Source organism: Cynocephalus volans, chromosome 3 (genome assembly GCF_027409185.1).
Source record: "Cynocephalus volans isolate mCynVol1 chromosome 3, mCynVol1.pri, whole genome shotgun sequence".
In the NCBI taxonomy this organism is placed as follows: domain Eukaryota; kingdom Metazoa; phylum Chordata; class Mammalia; order Dermoptera; family Cynocephalidae; genus Cynocephalus; species Cynocephalus volans.
The window spans coordinates 5,671,774-5,694,115 of record NC_084462.1 but is presented as its reverse complement, the minus strand read 5'-3'; the positions used below and the strand labels follow the sequence as shown (position 1 = coordinate 5,694,115).

At 41.1% G+C, this 22,342-nt stretch overlaps 1 protein-coding gene across 1 annotated transcript in view; it reads right to left on the bottom strand.

Annotated features, from left to right (window-relative positions):
• LOC134372946 (zinc finger protein 208-like) overlaps nucleotides 1-22,342 on the bottom strand; it is a 563,224-nt gene that overhangs the window by 320,578 nt on the left and 220,304 nt on the right. Inside the window, 1 exon segment of the mRNA XM_063090289.1 lies at nucleotides 13,859-13,865. Within this exon segment, the coding sequence (XP_062946359.1) occupies nucleotides 13,859-13,865 (7 nt within the window).

Genomic DNA, 22,342 nt, shown 5'->3' with positions numbered 1-22,342 from the left:
CCACCTGTAACATGGAGATGAGGGGCTATACCCGCAAATCTCAATCTGAGTGACACTGACCCCTGAAATTATTGGCAAAATAGAGTATCTGTGTGTGGCTTTTCTTCTGGGAGGGGGGAGATTAGTTGTAATTATAATTTTAAAAAGGGACCAGTTCTCCAAAAATGGAAACAAACAAAAAAAAAAAACGAATTAAAAAAAGCACAGGGATAAAAGAAACGGGCTTAGAGAGACAGAGAGAAACCATCTTCAGAGGCCTTTCTCTGCATTAGAATTATCCTGGCTAAATCTAGAGGCAGGTCATATGAGTCCCTAGAGTCGAACCCTCCAGTGTCCTCCCCTCTTCTTCAGGATGAAATCCAGGCTCCTCACAGTGGCTACACAGCCCCGTATCATCAGGGCCATGTGTGTCTCCAGCCTCATCCTGGGAGCTTTCTCTGTCTTGGTTTACTCGGCCCAGTCACATTTGCCTTTTCTCTTTTCCCAAACATCAAAACCCTTTCTGTCTCAGGTCTTGTCCCTGCTCTTGCCCTTTGTCCCTAAATCATCATGGCCCTGTCCTTTTCTCCTCCTTCATGTCTAGGCTCACAGATGTTTCCCCACCCCTTTTGCCCTATCATCTAAAGTTCCTCTGCCAGGCACTGTCCATCATGTTACTTAGGTTTTATTGCCTCCACACCAGTCATTCATATCAGAAATGTTATTTTCCACTGATTATTTCCACTCTTAGTGTTTTCCCTTCGTTGGATAATGTGCATTCTCTGCTTTGTTCACAGGACGGCTGTAGCGCCTACTGTGGGGTTGGGTTTGAATGCAAGGTCAGGGAAGACCAAGGGGCTCAAAAGTTTACAAGGATGGGTCTCATGTTTCTTCCTGAAATTTCAACTCTAATTGATCTAAACCTTATGTGACTGCTTGTTTCATTAAAAATAGGAGCAAAAAGATGTACTGAGACCCACAAAGCCCTATAGACTGGTGTCCCCACAGAGAGTGCTGAGTTGTTCCCTTTTTAGCCATTTGTGTCACTGCCCTACTCCAGCTCCTGGGTCTTCCAGGCTTTGCACATGACCAGGGACCAGTTGCCATCATGGGCAGGGGCTTTGCCTTTTACCAGGTGATCACAGTCAGGTATCCTGTTCTTCAGAAAGGGTAGTGAGGACAGGGCATAAGGAGCATGAAGGACACCCCCCCTAAATATCTAGTTTTTCCTCGAGGGGTTAGGAGGCTTCATGACTTAGAGAAAGATATTTCCAAGAATCAAGAGGGCAAAGAACACCACAGTGACCTGCAACAGAAAGGCTTAAATTGGGACTTTTAAGATGCTTTACAGTAAATGTGGAAGACAGATATTTCTTCCATAGGAGGGGCCACTAGGTCCTAGGAAGGGAGTTTGAGGAGAGGACGGAGAATACTGGCCTAGTAATGGCAGGGAGACTCAGGAACTGGAGAAAGGAAAAGCTCTGTTCATCCTCACTGGCTGACCCTGTGCTCAGCAGGTGATAGAGTAGATGGCATGAGCAAATAGGGTCACCTTTAGAGAAAGAAGTTTATCATGCAACACACACACTCAGCCTCCTACACTCTTCTCCCTCTCCCCATTGTTTCTCTAGAATGGCAAAGTTGGTGCTTCTGCAGGTAGGTGATTTGAGGAAGAAGAGTAGTTTGTCTATTGTTGCCTCTTTTTTTATCCCCTCCATCAAGTCTTCCAACTTCCTCTTTTCTATTCTGTTTAGAGGTTTATTTTCTGCAGTTCTATTATCAGTGTGCACCATCTCAAAACCCAAGGATTGGGTCTGTTAGCATTTTAGCCAATGTCATTGCAAAGTGAGAAATCTTAGACCCCAGGAACTTTTCTCTATCAGAGGGTCTGGGCAGCCAGGAGGCATTTTCTCTTTCTGCCTTGTGAAGGGTCTTATATTGGCAAAGTAGGTCTGCTCAGCCTCAGGCAGCTGCCCCACTGGTGAGCTCCCTGCATTTCTGGTTGAATTTACACTTGCCCTTCCCACATGTTGGACTAGTAGAGTGGACTGGGTAAAGGTCCCCTGGCTCTGCTCCTCTGCTGCTCCCTCTCACTCATGATGAAGACCACTCCAAAGGCAAACGTTATCCCTTGTATTAGTCTGTTTTTGTTGCTTATAACAAAATACCTGGAGCTGGGTAATTTATAAGAAAATGAAATTTATTGCTTACAGTTTCAGAGGCTGGAAAGTCCAAAGTCCAGAGAACATAGCTGGTGAAGGTCTTTCCTGGTGGTGGTTTCAGCAAAACTGGGTATCACATTGTAAGATGGTGGAAGCAAAGAGAGAGAGAACTTCTCATGTGCTCTTCTTTTAAAGCCAGAAGAACCACTCCCATTATTCAAGAAGGGGTCAATCCATTCACAGGGGTATAGTCCTCACAATCCAGTCACCTCTTCTAGACCTCACCTATCAACTATCATAATAGCATTTCCCACCCTCTTAACAGTTACAGTAGGGATTAAGCTCCAATGACTTTGGGGGGCCATTCAATCCACTGCACCCCTGAACACTTCAGTTCACTATATGTGAAGCCTATAATGGATGCCAGCAATTATTTGTCTGCACTAGGGATTAAAATGGTACACAAACAGAATATATTTCCCTGTGTTATCAAGGTTAATTAATTAATTAATTAATTTTCCAGGTTGCTATTAAATGAAGACAAATGCTTTCAGTTACTAATATTCATGCAACTCAAATGCCTCAACACGAAGAACTGATGTAATCATTCCCCCGGGGGCCCTTACGTCCTTGCTTCTCCCTGACATTATCATCTCATCCAACTCTGCCTACTCTGTTTCTGTCCTGGAAGCTTTTCCCCTTTCAGGATGATACTGGCAGTGGGTTTGTCATATATGGCTTTAATTATGTTGAGATACTTTCCATCTATTCCTAACTTATAGAGGGTCTTTGTCATGAGTGAGTGTTGAATTTTATCAAATGCTTTTTCAGCATCTATGGAGATGATCATATGGTCCTTGCATTTGATTTTATTAATATGGTTTATCACATTTATTGATTTGCATATGTTGAACCAACCTTGCATCCCTGGAATGAATCCCACTTGATCGTGATTAATAATTTTACATATGCGTTGCTGTATTCTGTTTGCTAGTATTTTAGTGAGGATTTTTGCATCTATATTCATCAAGGATATCGGCCTGTAGTTTTCTTTTTTGGTTACATCTTTATCTGGTTTTGGTATCAGGATGATGTTCGCTTCATAGAATGAGTTTGGGAGATTTGCGTCTGTTTCAATCTTTTGGAATAGTTTGTAAAGAATCGGTGTCAATTCCTCTTTGAATGTTTGGTAAAATTCTGCTGTGAATCCATCTGGTCCTGGGCTTTTCTTTGTTGGGAGCCTTCTGATGACAGCTTCAATCTCCTTTATTGTTATTGGTCTGTTCAGATTTTCTATGTCTTCATAGCTCAGTATTGGGAGCTTGTGTGTGTCCAGAATTTTACCCATTTCCTCCAGATTTTCAAATTTGTTGGCGTATAGTTGTTTATAGTAGTCTCGAATGATTCCTTGTATTTCAGATGAATCAGTTGTAATATCGCCTTTTTCATTTCTAATTTTTGTTATTTGAATCTTCTCTTTTTCTTTTTTTGGTAGTCATGCTAATGGTTTGTCACTTATATTTATCTTTTCAAAAAACCAACTTTTTGTTTCATTGATCTTTTGTATTGTTTTTTGGGTTTCAATTTCATTAAGTTCTGCTCTGACCTTAATGATTTCTTTCCATCTGCTAACTTTAGGTTTGGATTGTTCTTGTTTTTCTAGTTCTTTAAGGTGAAGTGTTAGGTTGTTCACTTGCCATCTTTCCATTCTTCTGAGGTGAGCATTTAATGCAATAAATTTCCCCCTTAATATTGCTTTTGCAGTATCCCACAGGTTTTGGTATGATGTATCATTATTTTCATTAGTTTCAATAATTTTTTTGATTTCCTGCTTGATTTCTTCTTGGACCCATATGTCATTAAGTAGAATGCTGTTTAATTTCCATGTTTTTGTATAGTTTCCAGTATTTCGTTTGTTATTAATTTCTAGTTTTAATCCATTGTGGTCTGAGAAATTACATGAGATAATTCCGTTTTTTTTTTGAATTTGCTGTGACTTGATTTATGACCTAATATGTGATCTATCCTGGAGAATGATCCATGTGCTGATGAGAAGAATGAATATTCTGAGGTTGTTGGATGGAGTGTTTTGTAGATATCTGCCAAGTCCAATTGGTCTAGAGTATTGTCTAGATCTCGTATTTCTCTGCTGATTCTTTGCCTAGATGATCTGTCCAATATTGACAGTGGGGTGTTCAGGTCCCCTGCTATTATGGTATTAGTGTCTATTTCCTTCTTTAGGTCTAATAGAGTTTGTTTTATAAATCTGGCTGCTCCGACATTGGGTGCGGACATATTTATGATTGTTATGTCTTCTTCATGGATCAGTCCTTTTGTCATTAAGTAGTGTCCCTCATTATCTCTTTTTATGGTTTTTAGTTTAAAGTCTACTTTGTCAGATATAAGAATAGCTACTCCAGCTCGTTTTTCATTTCTGTTTGCATGGTAAATCTTTTTCCATCCTTTCACTCTTAGTCTATGTGAGTCTTTATGCATGAGGTGGGTCTCTTGAAGGCAGCATATAGTTGGGTCCTCCTTTTTAATCCAGTCAGCCAGTCTGTGTCTTTTGATTGGGGAATTTAAGCCTTTTACATTAAGAGTTGTTATTGAAAGGTGTTGATTTATTCCTAGCATTTTATTGATTGTTTAACTGTCTTAGGTATATTTTGTTCCTTTCTTTCTGATTTGCTGTTTGTTTTCTGTGTTTGTTGGTTTCTTAGGTTGTAGGTAGCCTTTTTGTTCATTTGTTTTCTCTTCATGAATGACATTTTTATTATACTAGTGGGTTTTGATTTTTCTTGGGTTTTTATGACAGTGGTAGTTATTTTTCAGGAACCAAACCCAGTACTCCCTTGAGAATTTCTTGTAAGGGTGGTCGTGTGGTGGTGAACTCCCACAGCTTTTGTTTGTCTGAGAAATCTACTATTTGTCCTTCATTTCGGAAGGATAGCATTGCAGGTTAGAGTATTCTTGGCTGACAATCTCTGTCATTTAGTATTTTGAATATATCATCCCATTTCTTTCTAGCTTTTAGGGTTTGTGATGAAAAGTCTATGTTAGCCTGATTGGGGCTCCCATATGGGTGATTTGACGCTTCTCTCTTGCAGCTTTTAAGATTCTCTCTTTGTCATTGAGTTTTGCCAATTTGACTATAACATGTCTTGGAGAAGACCTTTTTGAGTTGAATACGTTTGGAGATCATTGAGCTTCCTGGATCTGAAGATCTGTGATTTTTCCTATACCTGGGAATTTTTCTGCCACTATTTTGTTGAATATGTTTTCAATGCAATCTCCATTTTCCTACCCTTCTGGAATACCCATGACTTGGATATTTGAGCGCTTAAGGTTGTCTGATATCTCTCTCAGATTTTCTTCAATGCCTTTGATTCTTTTTTCTTTCTTTTTGTCTGCTTGTGTTATTTCAAACAGCCCATCTTCAAGTTCAGAGGTTCTCTCTTCAACTTCCACAAGCCTGCTGGTTAAACTCTCCATTGTGTTTTTTATTTCACTGAATAACTTCTTCAGTTCTGCAAGTTCTGCTACATCTTTTTCAGGACATTGATTTCCTTGTACATTTCCTATTTCAGGGCTTGTATACTTTTCCTCGCTTCATCATGATGTCTAGCTGAGTTTTCTTGTATCTCATTAAGTTTCCTTAGAATTATCACTTGAAATTCCTTGTCAGTCATTTCAAGGGCTTCTTGTTCTATAGGATCTAGAGCTTGAGATTTTTATCTTTGGGTGATGTACTTTCTTGATTTTTCGTATTTCTGGTATCTTTTTTTAATGTTTATTCATTGTGGCTGGGGGTTTCACAGTCCATAGGTTTGACACTATTGCCTAACTAAGATGTTGCTGTGGTTGCCAATTTGGTATGGCTACCTCAGTGACTGCTTAGTTGGCCACTAGTGCCTTGTGTGTGTGGTTGCTTTGGGTCATGGGCCTCTCCGGGGAGCCACCTCTCTGGTCAGCTTGGACTCTGCTGGGCTGCTGGAGCACGGGGCTGTACCACAGTGTGTGGTCTCTGCTGAGCTTCCACCTCCCATGCTGGATTTCTCCCTTTTTTCTGCGCTCTGGCCCAGGCTGCTGGTATGCGCCTAGGCATGGCAGAGCATGTGGTCTCTGCAGAGCCTCCCCTTCCCCTGCAGGATATCTCCCTGCTCTATGCGTGCTCTTCCGAGCTTGGGATGGAGCCAGGTGGAGGCCGTGAAGCCTACCTGCTGCTGGATTGCGTGGCAGCGGCCCCCCCCACAGGGTGTGTGCAGTCTATGGAGCTTCTATCTCCTTTGCTGGACGTCTCTGTGCTCTGTATGCATTGAGTCGGGCTGCTGGATTGCGCATCAGCAGTGTGGTCCCCATGGAGTTCCCGCCTCCCCTTCCAGACTTCTCTCTGCTCCGAGCGCACTAGGCCAGGCTGGGAATGGCACCAGGTGCCTGCGGTGAAGCCTACTTGCTGGATCATGCAGTGGCAGCCCCACAGGGTGTGTGGTTTCTGTGGAGCCTCCACCTCCCCTGCTGAACGTCTCCCCACTCTGCACACTGGGCCGGCCTGGGAATCGAGCCGGGTGGTGGTGGTGAAGCCTATCTGCTGGATCATGTGACGGCGGCCCTGCAGGGCATGTGGTCTCCGTACATCTTCTGCCTCCCCCACTGGACATCTCCCCATTGCATATGCACTTGATGTTATGTTTTTATAGTTTAAATCGGTTGATTTGTGAGAGAGAGTGACGCTAGGGACCGTCTATTCCACCATCTTGACCAGAATTCTCAGTTTTCTGTACTTCCTGAGTGTACAATCATGTTTAACAACATGTTTTCTGACCCTACAGGTCAAGGATCAAGTCCTGTTTCTCTCACTTTCTGTGTAAGTTGAATTAGATATGTGAACACTGGGGCCTGCTGTCCTTCTGAGAAATAATGACAATTTACCACAAGTTAGTGCTGTTTGATGGCTTAGAATATTGCACGTATTATCTCCAAAGGTCACACCTGCAATAACATCTCCTTAGAGAATGACCTCAGCATATGAATTTTGGGTGACACAAACATATAAACCATACAGCGTGCATAATACTTTGCATGTTTTTTTCCAGTTTGTTCCAAACCTCAATTTGTTCTCTGATATCAGTTTTTTCAAGTACAAACTCTATTATATTGTGTCCAATGAACTAGATAATAAAGGGCAATGTGTATACTGTCATGTGCTTCATAATGACATTTTGGTCAATGATGGACCACGTATTCGAAGGCTATACCACATAGCCTAGGTGTGTAGTAGACCTAGGGTTGTGTAAGTACACTCTGATGTTCTCACAATGATGAAAGCATGTGAGGACACTTCTTAGAATATATTCCCATCATTAAGTGATGCATCACTGTATGGGGACTTGCTGTATTGGCTGGCTGTTACATAACTGCAGGCCTGAAATCATACTTGCAGTTTCTGGCTTCATTCCCCAGTTCCTATAATGCTGTGTATTTACCTGACCTCATACATCAAAGTCAGTGATCTTAACATATATTCCAGTCCTCATATTTTATGCTGGTTCTGAAATAAAAGTTTCTGCTTTTTTCTTGAGAGGGAATTGTTTAGAGTTCCCGATACTTTGTGTAAATGTGGTTACTACTTATTTGCTTGTTGGCTTTATCACACAATTCTATAATGTTTTACTAAGTTTTATTATGGTTTATAAATGATGGGGGTTTTTTTTTTAGCATGTTTTATGATATGTAACTGACATTCAACACTTCTCAATGTCACAAAAAGCCTGGTCTGTGTGGGTATACATAGTTTTATAACAGTTATTAAGAAAAATATTTTATTTTTATAACATTGTTTTGTTAATTTTACTCTCATTTTTTGTGTTACTGTTTTGTAATTCAGAATTACCATTTATTTAGATTATTTATTCCATAAATTTGTTGCAGATTATTTGTCATTACACCATATTGTGCAGTGTTTTGGTATTTATTTATGCACAGTTAATATGTTATAACTATGTATAATTTTTAAATTTTTAAATATAAGACAGAAATATGTTTTCTGCCAATTGGTCAATCTTTGGAGTCACAGTGGGAAAGTGCTTTTTCAGGCTAACACAGATTTATGCAATGTTACATTTTTATTTAGGTTGTTTGAAACTAGACTTCCCTAGATTTAATTTCAATTATATGTAATCACCCTTTCCTCATTAATGACTCCTAATCTAGCTGGCTGGTTAGCTCAGTGGGTTAGAGTGTGGTGTTGCAACTCCAAGGTCAACGGTTCAGATCCCCATACCTGCCAGCCACAAAAATAAAAAAAAAGGAAGAAAAAAAAATAGACTCCTAATCCTTTTGTTTTCCTAATAATTGAAGATCATGGTTAGGAAGTTTTATAACTCTACTTAATATACATATTACTTTTTTGTAATATTATGTATTTCAATATGAAATATTCATTTACTGTCTATAATTAATCTTCCCAGGAATTTGCTTCCTCAGGATTCATCAAAGAATTCATCTTGGAAAGAACCTTTACAATTGTAATAATATGGTAAGTTTTTAACCATTTCTCACAATGTACTCCATGTAAAGAGATTCATATGAGGAATAACTAAGTCCCTAGTCCACCAAGCTTAATTTTAGATATTATGTAGTACAGAACAATTGCAATTAATCAAAATAGGTTAAAACCCATGACCTGATATATATAAAAGGTGCAAAGACATATAGAAATGGCCAATATTCATCAGGTTGTAGAATATTTTATTCAATTATTTGAGGTTTCTTGAAAAGGCTACGTTACTCTTTATGACTTTCAACATGAACTTTGAAATCTGGTGATGTGCATCCTTACAGGCCTTTCCTGGTGGTCTCTGGGTAGGAATCAACAGGAGGAAAGAGCTTACTTCTTAGGTGAGTATCTATTTTATCCATGTTCCTGGAAGTACAAGGACATTGCCTTTTGAAATAAAATACTGTCTTAATTATAGAGCATTTGGGAGTGGTCAGGAATAATGTAAAACCATGATGTCAGTCATCAGGCTTATTATGTTCAGGGCTGCCTTCTCCACACAAAGGATCATCGTAGGTTAGAGAAAAGGAAATCTCTACCAAAAGACAGTGAAATATAGCAGGCCAAGACCTTAGGAGAGTGAGATTTTTGTGGGAGAATGGTAATAGGTTACTAGGGACTGACTATGTGGTAGAAATAATGTAGAGGAAATGGTGGTCATCTTCTCTGTGGAATGGCAGTAGCTTTTTGTATAGTAAACATTGATGAAAAATTAGTCTTAGTCTTAAAATTGAAGAGAGTACAGTTATCAGAGAAGAGTTTAATCAAAAGAACCAGAACAGCATGTTCTTGAATAGGACTCACTTTTTTTTTATTTAAAATTTTTATTTATTATTAGCATATTCATTCTTACAAATCATGATATTTCTTTATGCCCTTTGCCTGACCTATCACTTCCCAAACCCTCTCCCTTCCTCCCCCCATCTCTAGTATCCTTAGGTTTGTTCTCTCCTTCTGAAAGTTCAACTTATTGTTGTGGTCTTTCCTTTTCTTTCTTTCCTTCATTCCTTCCTTCTTCACCCCACGCCCCTCCTTTCCTTTCTCCCCCCTCCTAGCAGCCAGTTATGAGTGAGAATATGTGGTGTTTCTCTTTCTTTGTCTGGCTTATTTCACTTAATATAATTTTTCCAGACTCATCCATGTTGCTGCAAATGGCAGAATTTCATTCTTTTTTATGGCTGAGTCATATTCCATTGTGTAGATATACCACATTTTCTTTATCCAGTCATCTGTTGATGGACACTTAGGTTGGTTACATATTTTGGCTATTGTAAATAGAGCTGCAGTGAACATGGGAGTGCAGGTATCCCTCCAACATGATGATTTCCATTCCCCTGGATATATACCCAGAAGTGGCATTGCTGGATCATATGGTAGCTCTATCAGTAGTTATTTGAGAAATCTCCATACTGTTTTCCATAATGGCTGTGCTAGTTTAAAGTCACACCAACAGTGCAGAAGAGCTAACTGCTGGCCTTACATTTTGTTACTGTTTTATTCAAAATGTATTATAGGTCTCTTGTTTTAATTAATAAAATTTAATCCATTTTTGTATAACTGTCAATGAATCGCTTTCCTTCTACCAATATAGTTATATCCCACCTCAGTAGAATACTTCATAACAGACACAAGCAATGCATCATTAGGCTCATTAGGTTGAAGGGACTACAACTATTTTTTCCCATGGTGTAATGAAACAACATACAATTGGAACATATAATCACGTTTGCACTTGAGTTATTCTCTCTGCACTTCTCCCTAGGATACTTATGTGGGTATAATGATAATCCAGACCAGTGCATGTTCAGCCTTTGACACCCTAAAACCTGCAGTGCTGTCGATGCACTGTCTTACTATGTTTCTACTTGCCTTTTTCTTGTATGCCTAACAAGATCCATGGCATGCACCTTGATTTACATGAAGGGAATACAAATATAGTAAGAATATGAAATATATTATGAAATAAAAGAAAATGTGGGGAATGAGGATAAAGAACACTATCTCATTTTTGACCTTGGAGTAGTCAGTGAAATAATTTGAAAAGATTAATATTCATGAATTTTTCTCATAAGAATGAACATACAGAATGGGAATTTTAACTGGTGACCACTCCACTTAAAATGGATTGAACTCCATGTAAAGTTTGCTTTGGATGTTGAGAATGATGATGCATACACTGAAGTGTTATGAGAATGTTATTTCATAATGAGGCTTTCTGGAGAAAGCCAGGTAGCCTTCTCAAGCTGGTTAAAAATAACTTGAGAGATCAGGAAAAGATGACAGTCTTGGTGTGTAATGGTAGTGACCAGGTACAGCTGCCATGAGGGTACCGAGATATATTTTGAACTTCCAGATGGTGTCAAGAAAGGGAGCAGGTGGGCTTTATCATCAGCTTGCCCAGATCGGCAGCACAGAAAAACGGAGTGGTGAGGTTTATAAAATGTCAGTAGTCAAACCTCAAAAAATGGAGTCAGATTCCTTAGTACAAACCGGAGTGATTACTCTTGATACTCCTGACTACTTGGGTGGGAAGGATAACTATTTTCTTCATGGTCATAGCCTATGACATTCCTTTTCCTGCTGCACATACAGGTCCCATTGGACAGTATAACTGTTGGATATGTTTTTGAAATACTGTTTAAGTTGTTTAACATTTTTATGGTAGTTCAATAAAAATGAATGAGCAGAAATATTTATTAGATAATAAATATGTTTAAAACAATTTTACTAAACCAGCATTTTTCCAAAGTTTATAAAAATGTCAATTTCAGATTATGATATTAAGCAATATATTGCATGGCTCATTTTCACCTGTAAAAAAGTCCCTTTTCATTTTTGTATATGAATTTTTCTTACTATATTTTTCCTTTCATACACTGTAATCCAGATTATATATTTAATGTAGATTTCTTCCATGTTACTCTAGTGACAAATTTAGGGGAACATAAATGAAGGTGTTATTTGGAGACAAAATTTTGTGATATGAAAGTGCACATAAAGCAAATGGCGGCTACAAAGTGGGTGCTCTGTAAATACAAGGGTACTTCAAAAAGTTCATGGAAGGACACATATTATCTTTTAATACTATTTTCTACACACTTCTTAAAGTACACTTGTATAAAAAAGGAGTATTCCTTTAAGTCTTTTTTTTTTTTAAAGATGACCGGTAAGGGGATCCGGTAAGGGGATCTTAACCCTTGACTTGGTGTTGTCAGCACCATGCTCTCCCAAGTGAGCCATGGGCTGGCCCCCTTTAAGTCTTTAATTCAATGAAAAAACTCAGATTCTAAAACATGGTGAACTGATATTTCTTAATGTAAGTGTTGGCTAAGATCAGGTGCTTGCAAATCAAGTGCATGTATGTTGGGGTGCTCTCTCAGTCAGCCAGGCCCGGGCTCCAGATTTCCCTGGCCATAGCCACCGAGTGATCCCGGGCAGACTCTCTATACCCCCCAGGCAGGACCAGATAAGTTGCCCTCTGTGGCATAAGCCGAAGAAGGATCCCCGACAGTGGGTGAGTGCACTGCCCGCCTATTCAGCCCAACAAGGAACACTCAGACGCTGCGCAGGTTCCATCAAGCAGTTCCCCTTATTGTCTTTTAAGCACTTGTATTTATATCTAAGCAAGTGGGGATTTCCACACTGAGAGCCAATCACTGGAAAGTCACATGTGCATGCGCCTTACTTTCCTATGCTTAGCCTACTGATCATGCACTGATCATGAGCATGGAAAAGCGCAACTACCGATAAAAATTTTTGTGGAACTAAAAGTGACACTCCTCCTTTGCTTCCTCTAGGTGCCATCTTGTGTGGACCATGTGGGTGGGGAACTTAAACAGCCGCCATTTGGTGTGGCCTCCTTTCACCCTAGCAATTGCTATAGCAAGTGGAGCGGTTGCAGCCCAACATTTCCCCCTTTTTTATTATTTTGTGTGGGCAGTCGATGACGGCTAGTCACTCGACCTCATCATTTCTCATGTGGTTGTGCCTGTCTTAGGTTGTCCCCATTTTCCGAGGATCTTACCCGTCACTGACTATCCAACCAAGCGGAGATTTCATGGAGCCTCACACCCAGGTGTTGATTTTTTGTAGGTCCATGTTGACTCATGTGTCTGGGGGGTGATTTTTGTGGGCAACCTTTTCCACCACTTTGGTGAGCAGGGTGAGAGACACTGTGTTGTTTTTTTACCATGGCGACCATTTTTCCCAGGATGCATGGTCCTAATGTGAGCACTAATAACTAAATAACTATAGGGCCGGCCAATGAGGAAAGCAAAGTGGTAAGCCAAGGGGAAGATGTAAACCAACTCTCAAACCAACTAGAGTTGGCCTCTCTTTCTCTTCTGCATCTTTCTGCTCCCTCCCTAAGCTTTGATAAGGAGTCTTTGACCACCCCTGAATGGTCAGCATAAAAGCAGCATTCTTCGTTGAGGGCAGCACATAATCCTCCTTGCTGGAGGAAGAGCAAATCCCCTCTGCGGTTCTGCAAAACAACTTCAGACAGTGAAGTTAATGATTTTTGTAAATAGGACATTGATGTTTCAAGGCGATATAAACCATGTCCACTTGTTCTCTGAGGTGTTGGGTTTGTTGGTGGACTAGGGCTATTCCAGTGGCTCCTGAAAAAGATTAATAAGAGAATCCTCAGGGCCATCGTCGCCCTGGGGGTTAGGGGAAAACTTATTATTCCTTGCTGGTACCCATATGGGGCTGGGTGCATCAATAGGGAAAATGCATCCAAATCTATGGCCCATAGTTAAAAGTGGATCTGGGCCTTTCCATTGTCCTGTAAGGGGGTCTTTCCATCTTACTTGAACATCGGGGCAAGCAGGCTGTGCCGCCCAGTGTCATTGGAACACGGTAAGAGGGCTGTGTTTTGAAAAATTTAATATACTTAAGGTGAATAATTCCATTTCCAGTTGTAGGTGGGGGCTAGTAATTCCCCCCTTCTGTTTTAAAATTTGGTTTTTTAGAGTTTGATGGTGACGCTCTATTATGGCTTGACCTTGTGGGTTATGGGGGATACCAGTAGAATGTTGTATACCCCAAGAGAGTAGAAAAGCTTGAAACACTTTACTTGTAAAACATGGGCCATTATCGGTTTTTAACTGACGAGGGAGTCCTAACGTAGCAAATCACTGTAAAAGGTGACTTTGTGCACGTTTGGTCTTTTCTCCTGAGTAGGCGGTAGCCCGACAAGCATGGGAGAAAGTGTCTGTGGACATGAAAATATACTTTAACTTTCCAAAAGCAGGAAAATGGGTGACATCAGTTTGCCATAACATATTGGGTGTTAACCCTCGGGGATTGACCCCAGGTGACTGTAATGGAGGCACCTGTAAATAAGGGAGGCAGGATTTACAAGGATGTACTATTTTTTTAAGTTGTGAAATAGGGACTCGAGGGAATCGGGCATGAAGCCCTCTCCGATTAATATGGGTTAAATCGTGTAACTGAGAAGCCTGCTCTACTGTATGTACATTGGGCCCGTCGGAGGCCAGGTGATCAGTGATATTGTTTCCCGTAGAAAGGAATCCTGGCAAGTTTTGATGTCCCCTTAAGTATAAAATATAAATAGGGTTAGACCGCTGCTGTAGAAGGGCTCTGGCCTGGATTGTGATGGGGTGATAGGGTTGCAGTCTAAACGAATGTGGGCGTTAAGCAGCCCTGGCAACAGATTCACCACATATAAGCTATCTGAAAACAAACTGACAGAACGAGGAGCATGTTGCAAGGCCAAAACAACACCTAATAGTTCTTTATACTGAGCTGAATTATTACAGCGCTGAAAATAAGTTTTTGCAGGGGGTTTTTGTGACCGTGTCCCTGGTTTGAAGATTACAGTGGCTGCTCCTGCCCATCCTCCATCAGTGAACACATTGTATCCATTGGGCAAGGGACGGGTGGAAAACAACTGTGGGGCTTTCCGTGTCAGACGGCTGAATGAGGCTGCCCACTTACAGGGTCCATAGTGACAGTCAATGATCCCTAAAAATCCTTCTAGAGCCAACGCTACCCTGTTGTTATTTCTGCTCAGCCAGGTGAAGTCAGTTAGCGCGTATGGGAGCACAATTTTATGTGGCTCTTTAGCATAACAGTGTAAGGATGTTATTGTACCCCTCTGAATTAAGTCTGCTGTTTGATCTATGATGGTATAAACTCGGGGCGCTCCCCCAAGTGATATATGTATCCATTGAAGGGGTGTACTTTCTTGGACTAGAACGGCCATCATGGTATTTCGGCTGTCAATAAGCCGCAACTGTAGAGACTTATGAGCGTGGAAACTGCCTAATTGAACTTGATTTAGCTGTTTTTGAATGTTATTAAAAATGTGTTTAGGGCCGAGCCCGTGGCACACTCGGGAGAGTGCAGTGCTGGGAGCGCGCCGACACTCCCGCCGCGGGTTCGGATCCTATATAGGAATGGCCGGTGCACTCACTGGCTGAGTGCCGGTCACGAAAAAAAGGCAAGAAAAAAAAATGTGTTTATAATCAGCACTTAGTTTAACTTTTTTTGTTGGGGACTGGGTTTTTAACAATTCAAACAATGTAGCTAAATCTCCCGTGGAGACGGGCAGCCAAGGCCTGAGCCAGTTAATTTCTCCAAGTACCCCTTGTAACTCTGGTAATGTATATTCGTCTTGGATGGACAATTGAGGTCTTAATGGACTAACTCTTTCTAAAGTTAATAAAGACCCTAAAATTTTAAATGGAGGCAGTACCTGAATTTTATCGGCCAAAATATGAAGATGCCCTTGAGTTAAACAATTTTTAGCAGCTTATAAGCTGTTGTTAATTTATCTGATGAGGGACTCCCCACAATAATATCATCCATGTAAACATACAATGTTACATCATGGAGCTGTGGAACAGGCCGAAGCAACTGGAACACATAGATCTGACAAAAGGTGGGGCTATTAGCCATGCCTGGAGGCAGGACAACCCACTCATATCGTTCATCAGGCCCCTGGTGATTGACCGATGGGATTGAGAAGGCGAATTTTTCGTAATCCCTGAGATAAGGGGAATTGAGAAAAAACAGTCTTTAAGGTCCACCACTATAAGGTGCAAATGACTAGGTATGGCGGGAATCCATGGCAAGCCTCTTAATGGTGTTCCCTGTATGACCTTGCGTTTGTTAACCTCTCGGAGATCTTGGGGCATCCTCCATTTTCCTGATGTTTTTTGGACGACATATACTGGTGTATTCCTAGGACTAGTGGATGGGCACAGATGTTGTAAATGTAATTGTTCTGCTACAATTTCTTTTAAAGCCTGTAATTTGGTGGACGGAAGTGGCCACTGCTCCACCCAAATTGGTGGTCCATCTTTCCACTCAATGGGGGGCCGACAGGGCAGTGGCCGTTAGGTTTGGGGGTGTGTCCTAACCCAGGGGAGAGGCTCATGAGCCCTTTTTTTGTCAAATATGGGGTCTCCCCTATAATTGGGGTGAGTCCCAAATTATTGTTGATATTTCTCTTCATCTAGAATATCATCCTAAAACCCCTTATGGTCTGTGGTGATGTAGGCATCAGCTTGGCCTAAAATGTCCTGTCCCAGCAGAGTGGCGTTAAGCCCAGAGGTTATGAGAGGCCTGACTTCACCAACAGTGCCATCAGCATCCCTCCATTTTAACCACCTTTTGGTTTGACATGATGGGGTCTGGCCACCAACCCCAAGAATATCAGAGCCAGGAATTAAGTCCCGACCCGATGGGATCTCTTCCCACCTGAGGACCATCCAATCAGCCGCGGTGTTAATAAGACATCTGAATTTTTTCCCTTCAATGGTGAGGTCCATTTTTGGCCACACACCATGCACTATAGGGACGGTCTTGGCTTTGGGTTGCAGGTTGCTTTAGGGAGGCTTTCATTCTGGTTGCGATGGTAAAGGTCCTCCTGGTGAGAGGGCTAGGGGCTACCGCAGGTCTAGTTTAAAGGATTGCTCTGTTTATCGAACTTTGACTTGCAATTTCTTTTCCAATGGAACCCCTTTCCACATTGGGGACAATGTTTGGGGGGAGGTTGGCCATCTGACTTTTGGGGGCAGCGGTTTCTAAAATGTCCTAGTTCACCACACCCATAGCACCGCTTTTCGGTGGGAGGTGGAGCAGTGTTACTAGGGGTGGCCATAGCGGCAAAGGCCTTGGTCACTGCATCAGTAAGAGCCTGGGATTGGGCTTGTAGAGCAGTGGAAAGGGTTTTAGCTTGGTGATGCTGGGTCCCCACTTCTCTAGAGGCGACAACTCACTTTTCAATGGACCGGTCTCTTAACCCGGAACAAGCCAGCTTGTGGTCCACTGTCATTCCATCCCAGACAAGCATTTTAATAAATTGATCTCTTAAGGGCCCAGGCGGAAATTTCCTTTGCATGTTTTCTTCTACCCTCATGATAAATGAGGGGAGGTTTTCAGTGAGCCTTTGGGTTATCCCAGAAATGGGGGGCTCTGTGGGCCCTTCTGCAAGTTTTTTCCAAGCCAAGAGAGTGGCAGCCCTAACCTGGTCTTGGTATGGAGGGGGAATAGCGGCCTGTTGAACCCCAGTACTGTATTGGTCTGCCGTACCAGATAACATGCCAAAAGTGATGGGAATAACAGGATTGGAGGCTTGACTTCTCTCTGCAAGGGTGTGCACTCCTCTTTATAGAAAGTGCAAAACTTAATAAACAAGTTAGGGGGTAAATCCACCTTGCATAGCATTTTCCAGTCCTGGTTGATGCATGGCTGGTGTGCCAGCCCTTGGAGGATTGTTTCTGCCCAGGGGGAATTTGGTCCATCCTCTGCAACAGCCTTTTTAAACTCTTTTAAATCATGGGCCTCCCAGGGGTACCAAGGCGCTGGCCTATTGCCCCCTGGGTTGGCATTGACCAGGAAGGCTTGGACCCCGGAAGTTATGTCGGACGAAGGTAGACCCCAAGGCCCCCAGGGTGGTGGATTTTTAGGGGGCATTAAGGCCGGGACTGCATGGGGTTGATCAGGGGAAGGAGGGGTTCATTAAAATTGACCCACTGGGCATCTTGGCCTGTATCTGGGGGGCTGGCCGCACTCTTCGAATGGTTATCTAACAACTGAGGGATGGGTGGGTACAATTTTGGTGAGGGCTCCTTTTCGGGCATTGGTTTGGGGTGGTCTTTGATAGCCTTATCGCCTGGCATACCTTGGGACAACTCCTTATCAAATTCAGATGACAAACATTCCACCTCAGGCTGGGCTTGTGTCCCACCTGGACTTGGCTTAAAACATAACTTTAGGGCAGACACTGTAGGGTAAACCCCTAGGGGCAGCTCAATTCCTTGATGAATTTCTCATTGCCGGGCTAAAACCTGAATACAGTCCCAAGTATCATAAGAGAACAAATCAGCCAAGGGTGCCCAGTGGGCTATGCCCAATACTGCCTCCCACGTCTCACTAGCAGCGGAGTTGCTTAAATTAAACCTTGACTCAGTAGCAAATATTTTAAGGCCTTTAGGGCAGGATCAACATGTTTGTCATGACTATTCCTGATGTTGGCAAAATCTTATAACTTGAAAGGAAAGAAAAGGGGAAAGAAGGAAAGAAAGAGAAAGTAAAATGAGGGTGCACCTGGCCCAAGACACTGTAGAGAAAAATATAACTTTAATATGCGGAATTTGCTTCTGTACTAATGCTTGCTAAAAATGAGAAAAACATAACTAATGCCATTTTAAGTACATCAGCCATCTTAAGTAAGGCAGCTTCTAAAGCATCATGTAGAGGCCAAGCATAGTCAAGGCAGGCCCAGGCACACTAGATTCCAGGAAGGGAGTAACCACCGAAAGTACACCCAGTAGGAGGAAGAACTGAACAGTTCCTTATCTAGGGTCCACCTGGTCTGACCACAAGGAAGATAAATGATTGAGCAATACACTGTTCCTTGTCAGTGTGCCAGCCCACTAAAAACCACCAATAAATTTAAAGGTCACCTCAGATGACCAATAGGTAATATACAACTCATTCTGTTGCCAAAGTCTGTCTAAAAAATGGTATAAAAAGCACCTGTGTTAAGCGCTCGGGGCCGCTCCTGTCCTGGAGACTGAGCGACCCCAGCGTGCTGGAATAAACTTCTCTTGCTTGATTGCAACAATCTCTGTCTCTTGGTCTTTGTGAGGTGAGCCATCCCGACATGTGGGATTTGTGCACAGTGCACAGGTCTAACAACACTTCCCCCGGTTTTCTCTTGGACTGCTTCAGGGTGACGTTCCTCCCTTCCTGGAGGCCCCAAACCGGAGGTCTAGCCTCAGTTTTAGCTGCCTGTCTTTCAGAGCATGCGGTGAGTCTGTCCCGCCAGTGGGGGAGGGAAAAGAGGCTATCCATTAGAAGGTTCCTCACATGGGGCACCAGCTGTTGGGGTGCTCTCTCGGTCAGGCAGGCCTGGGCTCTGGATTTCCCTGGCCGTGGCCACTGAGTGATTCCTGGCAGACTCCCTATCCCCCCCAGGCAGGACCAGATAACTTGCCCTCTACAGCAAGCTGAAGAAGGATCCCTGAAGGTGAGTAAGTGCACCGCCCGCCTATTCAGCCCGCAAAGGAACACTCAGACACAGCAGGGGTTCCATCAAGCAGTTCCCTTTATTGTCTTTTAAGCACTTGTATTTATATCTAAGCAAGCAGGGATTTCCACACTGAGAGCCAATCACTGGAAAGGTCACATGTGCATGTGCCTTACTTTCCTATGCTTAGCCTACCGATCATGCACTGATCACGAATGCGGAAAGGCGCAACTACTGATAAAAACTTTTGTAGAACTAAAAGTGACACTCCCCCTTTCCTTCCTCTAGGTGCCATCTTGTGTGAACCATGCAGGTGGGGAACTTAAACAGCCGCCATTTGGCGTGGCCTCCTTTCACCCTAGCAATTGCTATAGCAAGTGGAGTGGTTGCAGCCCAACACATGTAGGTTAACCAGCATAAGGTGAAGTAAATGAAAATACAATAATAAGCATGAAACTCCCTAGATTCCAACTGTAGTTTGTGACAATAGTTTGCCTAATCCCTGTTGGTTATTTTGCCACTTCCCATTGGCTGGTATTCCCATTCAGAGCCACAGGATCTTTCAGGGAAACATGATGTTTGTGCTACTTTTACCTTGGAAATTGATACCCAATAATTCTCCCCTTGATTTGTTCAAAAATACTTAATAAAAAAAATAATAAATATACTTTCCTGTACATCAATCACACTCAAGTAACAATAACTGTTCTTAATACTTTGTTTTAAAGCCGTTGAATCTTCAGCCTTCTGAAGTAAGTGTGTTGATGATGTTCTTAGTTCACAGATGAGGAAACCTAGGGGAAAAAATAAGTTAAAAGACCCTTCTAACCACAACCTAGTAAGTGGCCAATACAAAACTGAATCCATGTTTACTGACTGCAAAGAACATCTCAACCATGTTGCTAATTAACAGAGCTAGTTATATCTGTCCTTAACTACTCAACATCTACACTTATTTTGTTAGTATCTCTTGTCTTTTTTTAGATGGTTTATCTTCATATACATTTATGGTTGTAGTAAGTTTCATTTATGTTTGTACTTTTAATTCATAAACTGATATTACATAAGAATTAATACTTAAATTAACTTTAGGTACACTGATTACCACATAACTCTACAAGAACAATTATCCAAGACAAAGTTGGATTTATTGGCCTAAGAATGCTTCACAATTATGATGGAGAGAGGAGACAGATTTCCTTCAAGTCAAGAACAAGAGTAAAATGGTACCAACCACAGAATTAATTGTACAATACTGTAGGGAGCTAAGATACAGAACCTGAAATAAAAGAGAGAAAACATTTTAGAATAGAGACTACATTATTATTGTTTACAGATCATGTATTTATTGATTATTGGTGGAGGTTTATCAAGAGACTATACATTTCAGTGTAATAATTATTGAAATAGTTGGCTGGCTGGTTAGCACATGGTGTTATAACACCAAGGTCAAGTGTTTGGATCCTAATACTGGCCAGCCACCAAAAAATAAAGAAAGAAATAGCCTGAAATGAAAGACAAGCAAAATTGCATCTGGAAAGTATGGAGTTGAGTACATTACATAAATTGAAATAGCACTGTAGTGAGTCTAGGAGTTTCACTGGAATTTTAAAAATAAACAGGTTTATTGAGATGCAATTAACGTAACAGGAAATTATTTCATCTTAAGTATACAGTTCCAGATTTACAGAGTACATGCTAACAATTTTATCAGTTCCTCCAAAAAGAAAAATGTTTTTAACCAAGGAAGAAAAGTATCATATGACATTTTGAAGATGGAAACTGCTATAGCACCTCTTTTTTTCTCCTTCTTGGTATGAAACCACATTGATGACATTAACTTTTCAGACAAGCAGACAGTGGTCCACGTGGAGAAAGCAGAAAATGCTGGGGGCTAACACTTGGTGGATAGTGATCTTGAAAGTTTTCATTTTCCTGTTTGTTCTGTGTATCTGGCTCAGTGAAGTGTCTCTTCATGTTTTTGCACATTTTCTAGTTTGGTCGTTCTGTTCTTGTTGTTACTCTTGTGTAGTTCTAGAAGTATAGCCACTCTCATTTTTTTAGTTATCATTTACACGTTATATCTTTATCCCTTCACTTTGTCTTTCTGTGTCTTTACATATAAAGTGAGTTTCTTCTAGACAGCATATACTGGTTCTTGTTTTTTTGTTTTTATACATTCAGCCACTCTATGACTTTTGATAAGGCAGTTTAATCCATTTACACTTAAAGTAATTATTAATACTTAAGAACATATTCTTGCCATATTGTTAATGATTTTGTCTCTGTTTTGTTGAAATGTACAGTCATGCACCACATAACTACATTTCAGTAAATAACGGACTGCATATATGACAGTGGTCCTATAAGATTATAACAGAGCTGAAAATTTTCTATTGTCTACTGATGTCTTAGCCATCATAAGGTCATAGTGCAAGGCAATACTTGTGTTTGTGGTGATGCTGGTGTAAACAAACCTACTGTGCTGCCAGTCATATAAAATTATAGCACATACAATTGTAGCACATAATACTTGATAATGATAATAAATGTTACTGGTTTCTGTATTTACTATACTCTACTTTTTAATCATTATTTCAAAGTGTATTCCTTTTACTTAACAAAAAGACAGGTTAACTGTAAAACAGCTTCAGGCAGATCCTTCAGAAGAAGCCATCGTTATTATAGGAGATGACAGCTCCATGCCTCTGAGAGCTTCTAGTGGGACAAGATGTGGAGGTGGAAGACTGTGACAGTGATGATCCTGACCCTTTATAGTGCTAGATTAATGTGTGTGTTTGTATCTCAGTTATTAAAATGTAAAAAAAAATGTAATAAAACATTTTGTAAATAAATGCTTTAGAATAAGGATAGAAAGAAAGAAAATATTTTTACAGTGTGTTTGTGTTTTAATCTGTTATTACAAAGGAGTCAAAAAGTTTTTAAAAATTTTAAGTTTAGAAAGTAAAAAAGTTACAGTAGGCTAAGCTTAATTTATTATTGAAGAAAGAAAAATAAATAAATAAATTTGGTGTAGCCTAAGGTGGACAGAGTTTACAAAGTCTACAGTAGTGTACAGTAATGTCCTAAGCCTTCACATTCCCTCACCACTTATTCATCTACTCACTCAGAGCAACTTCC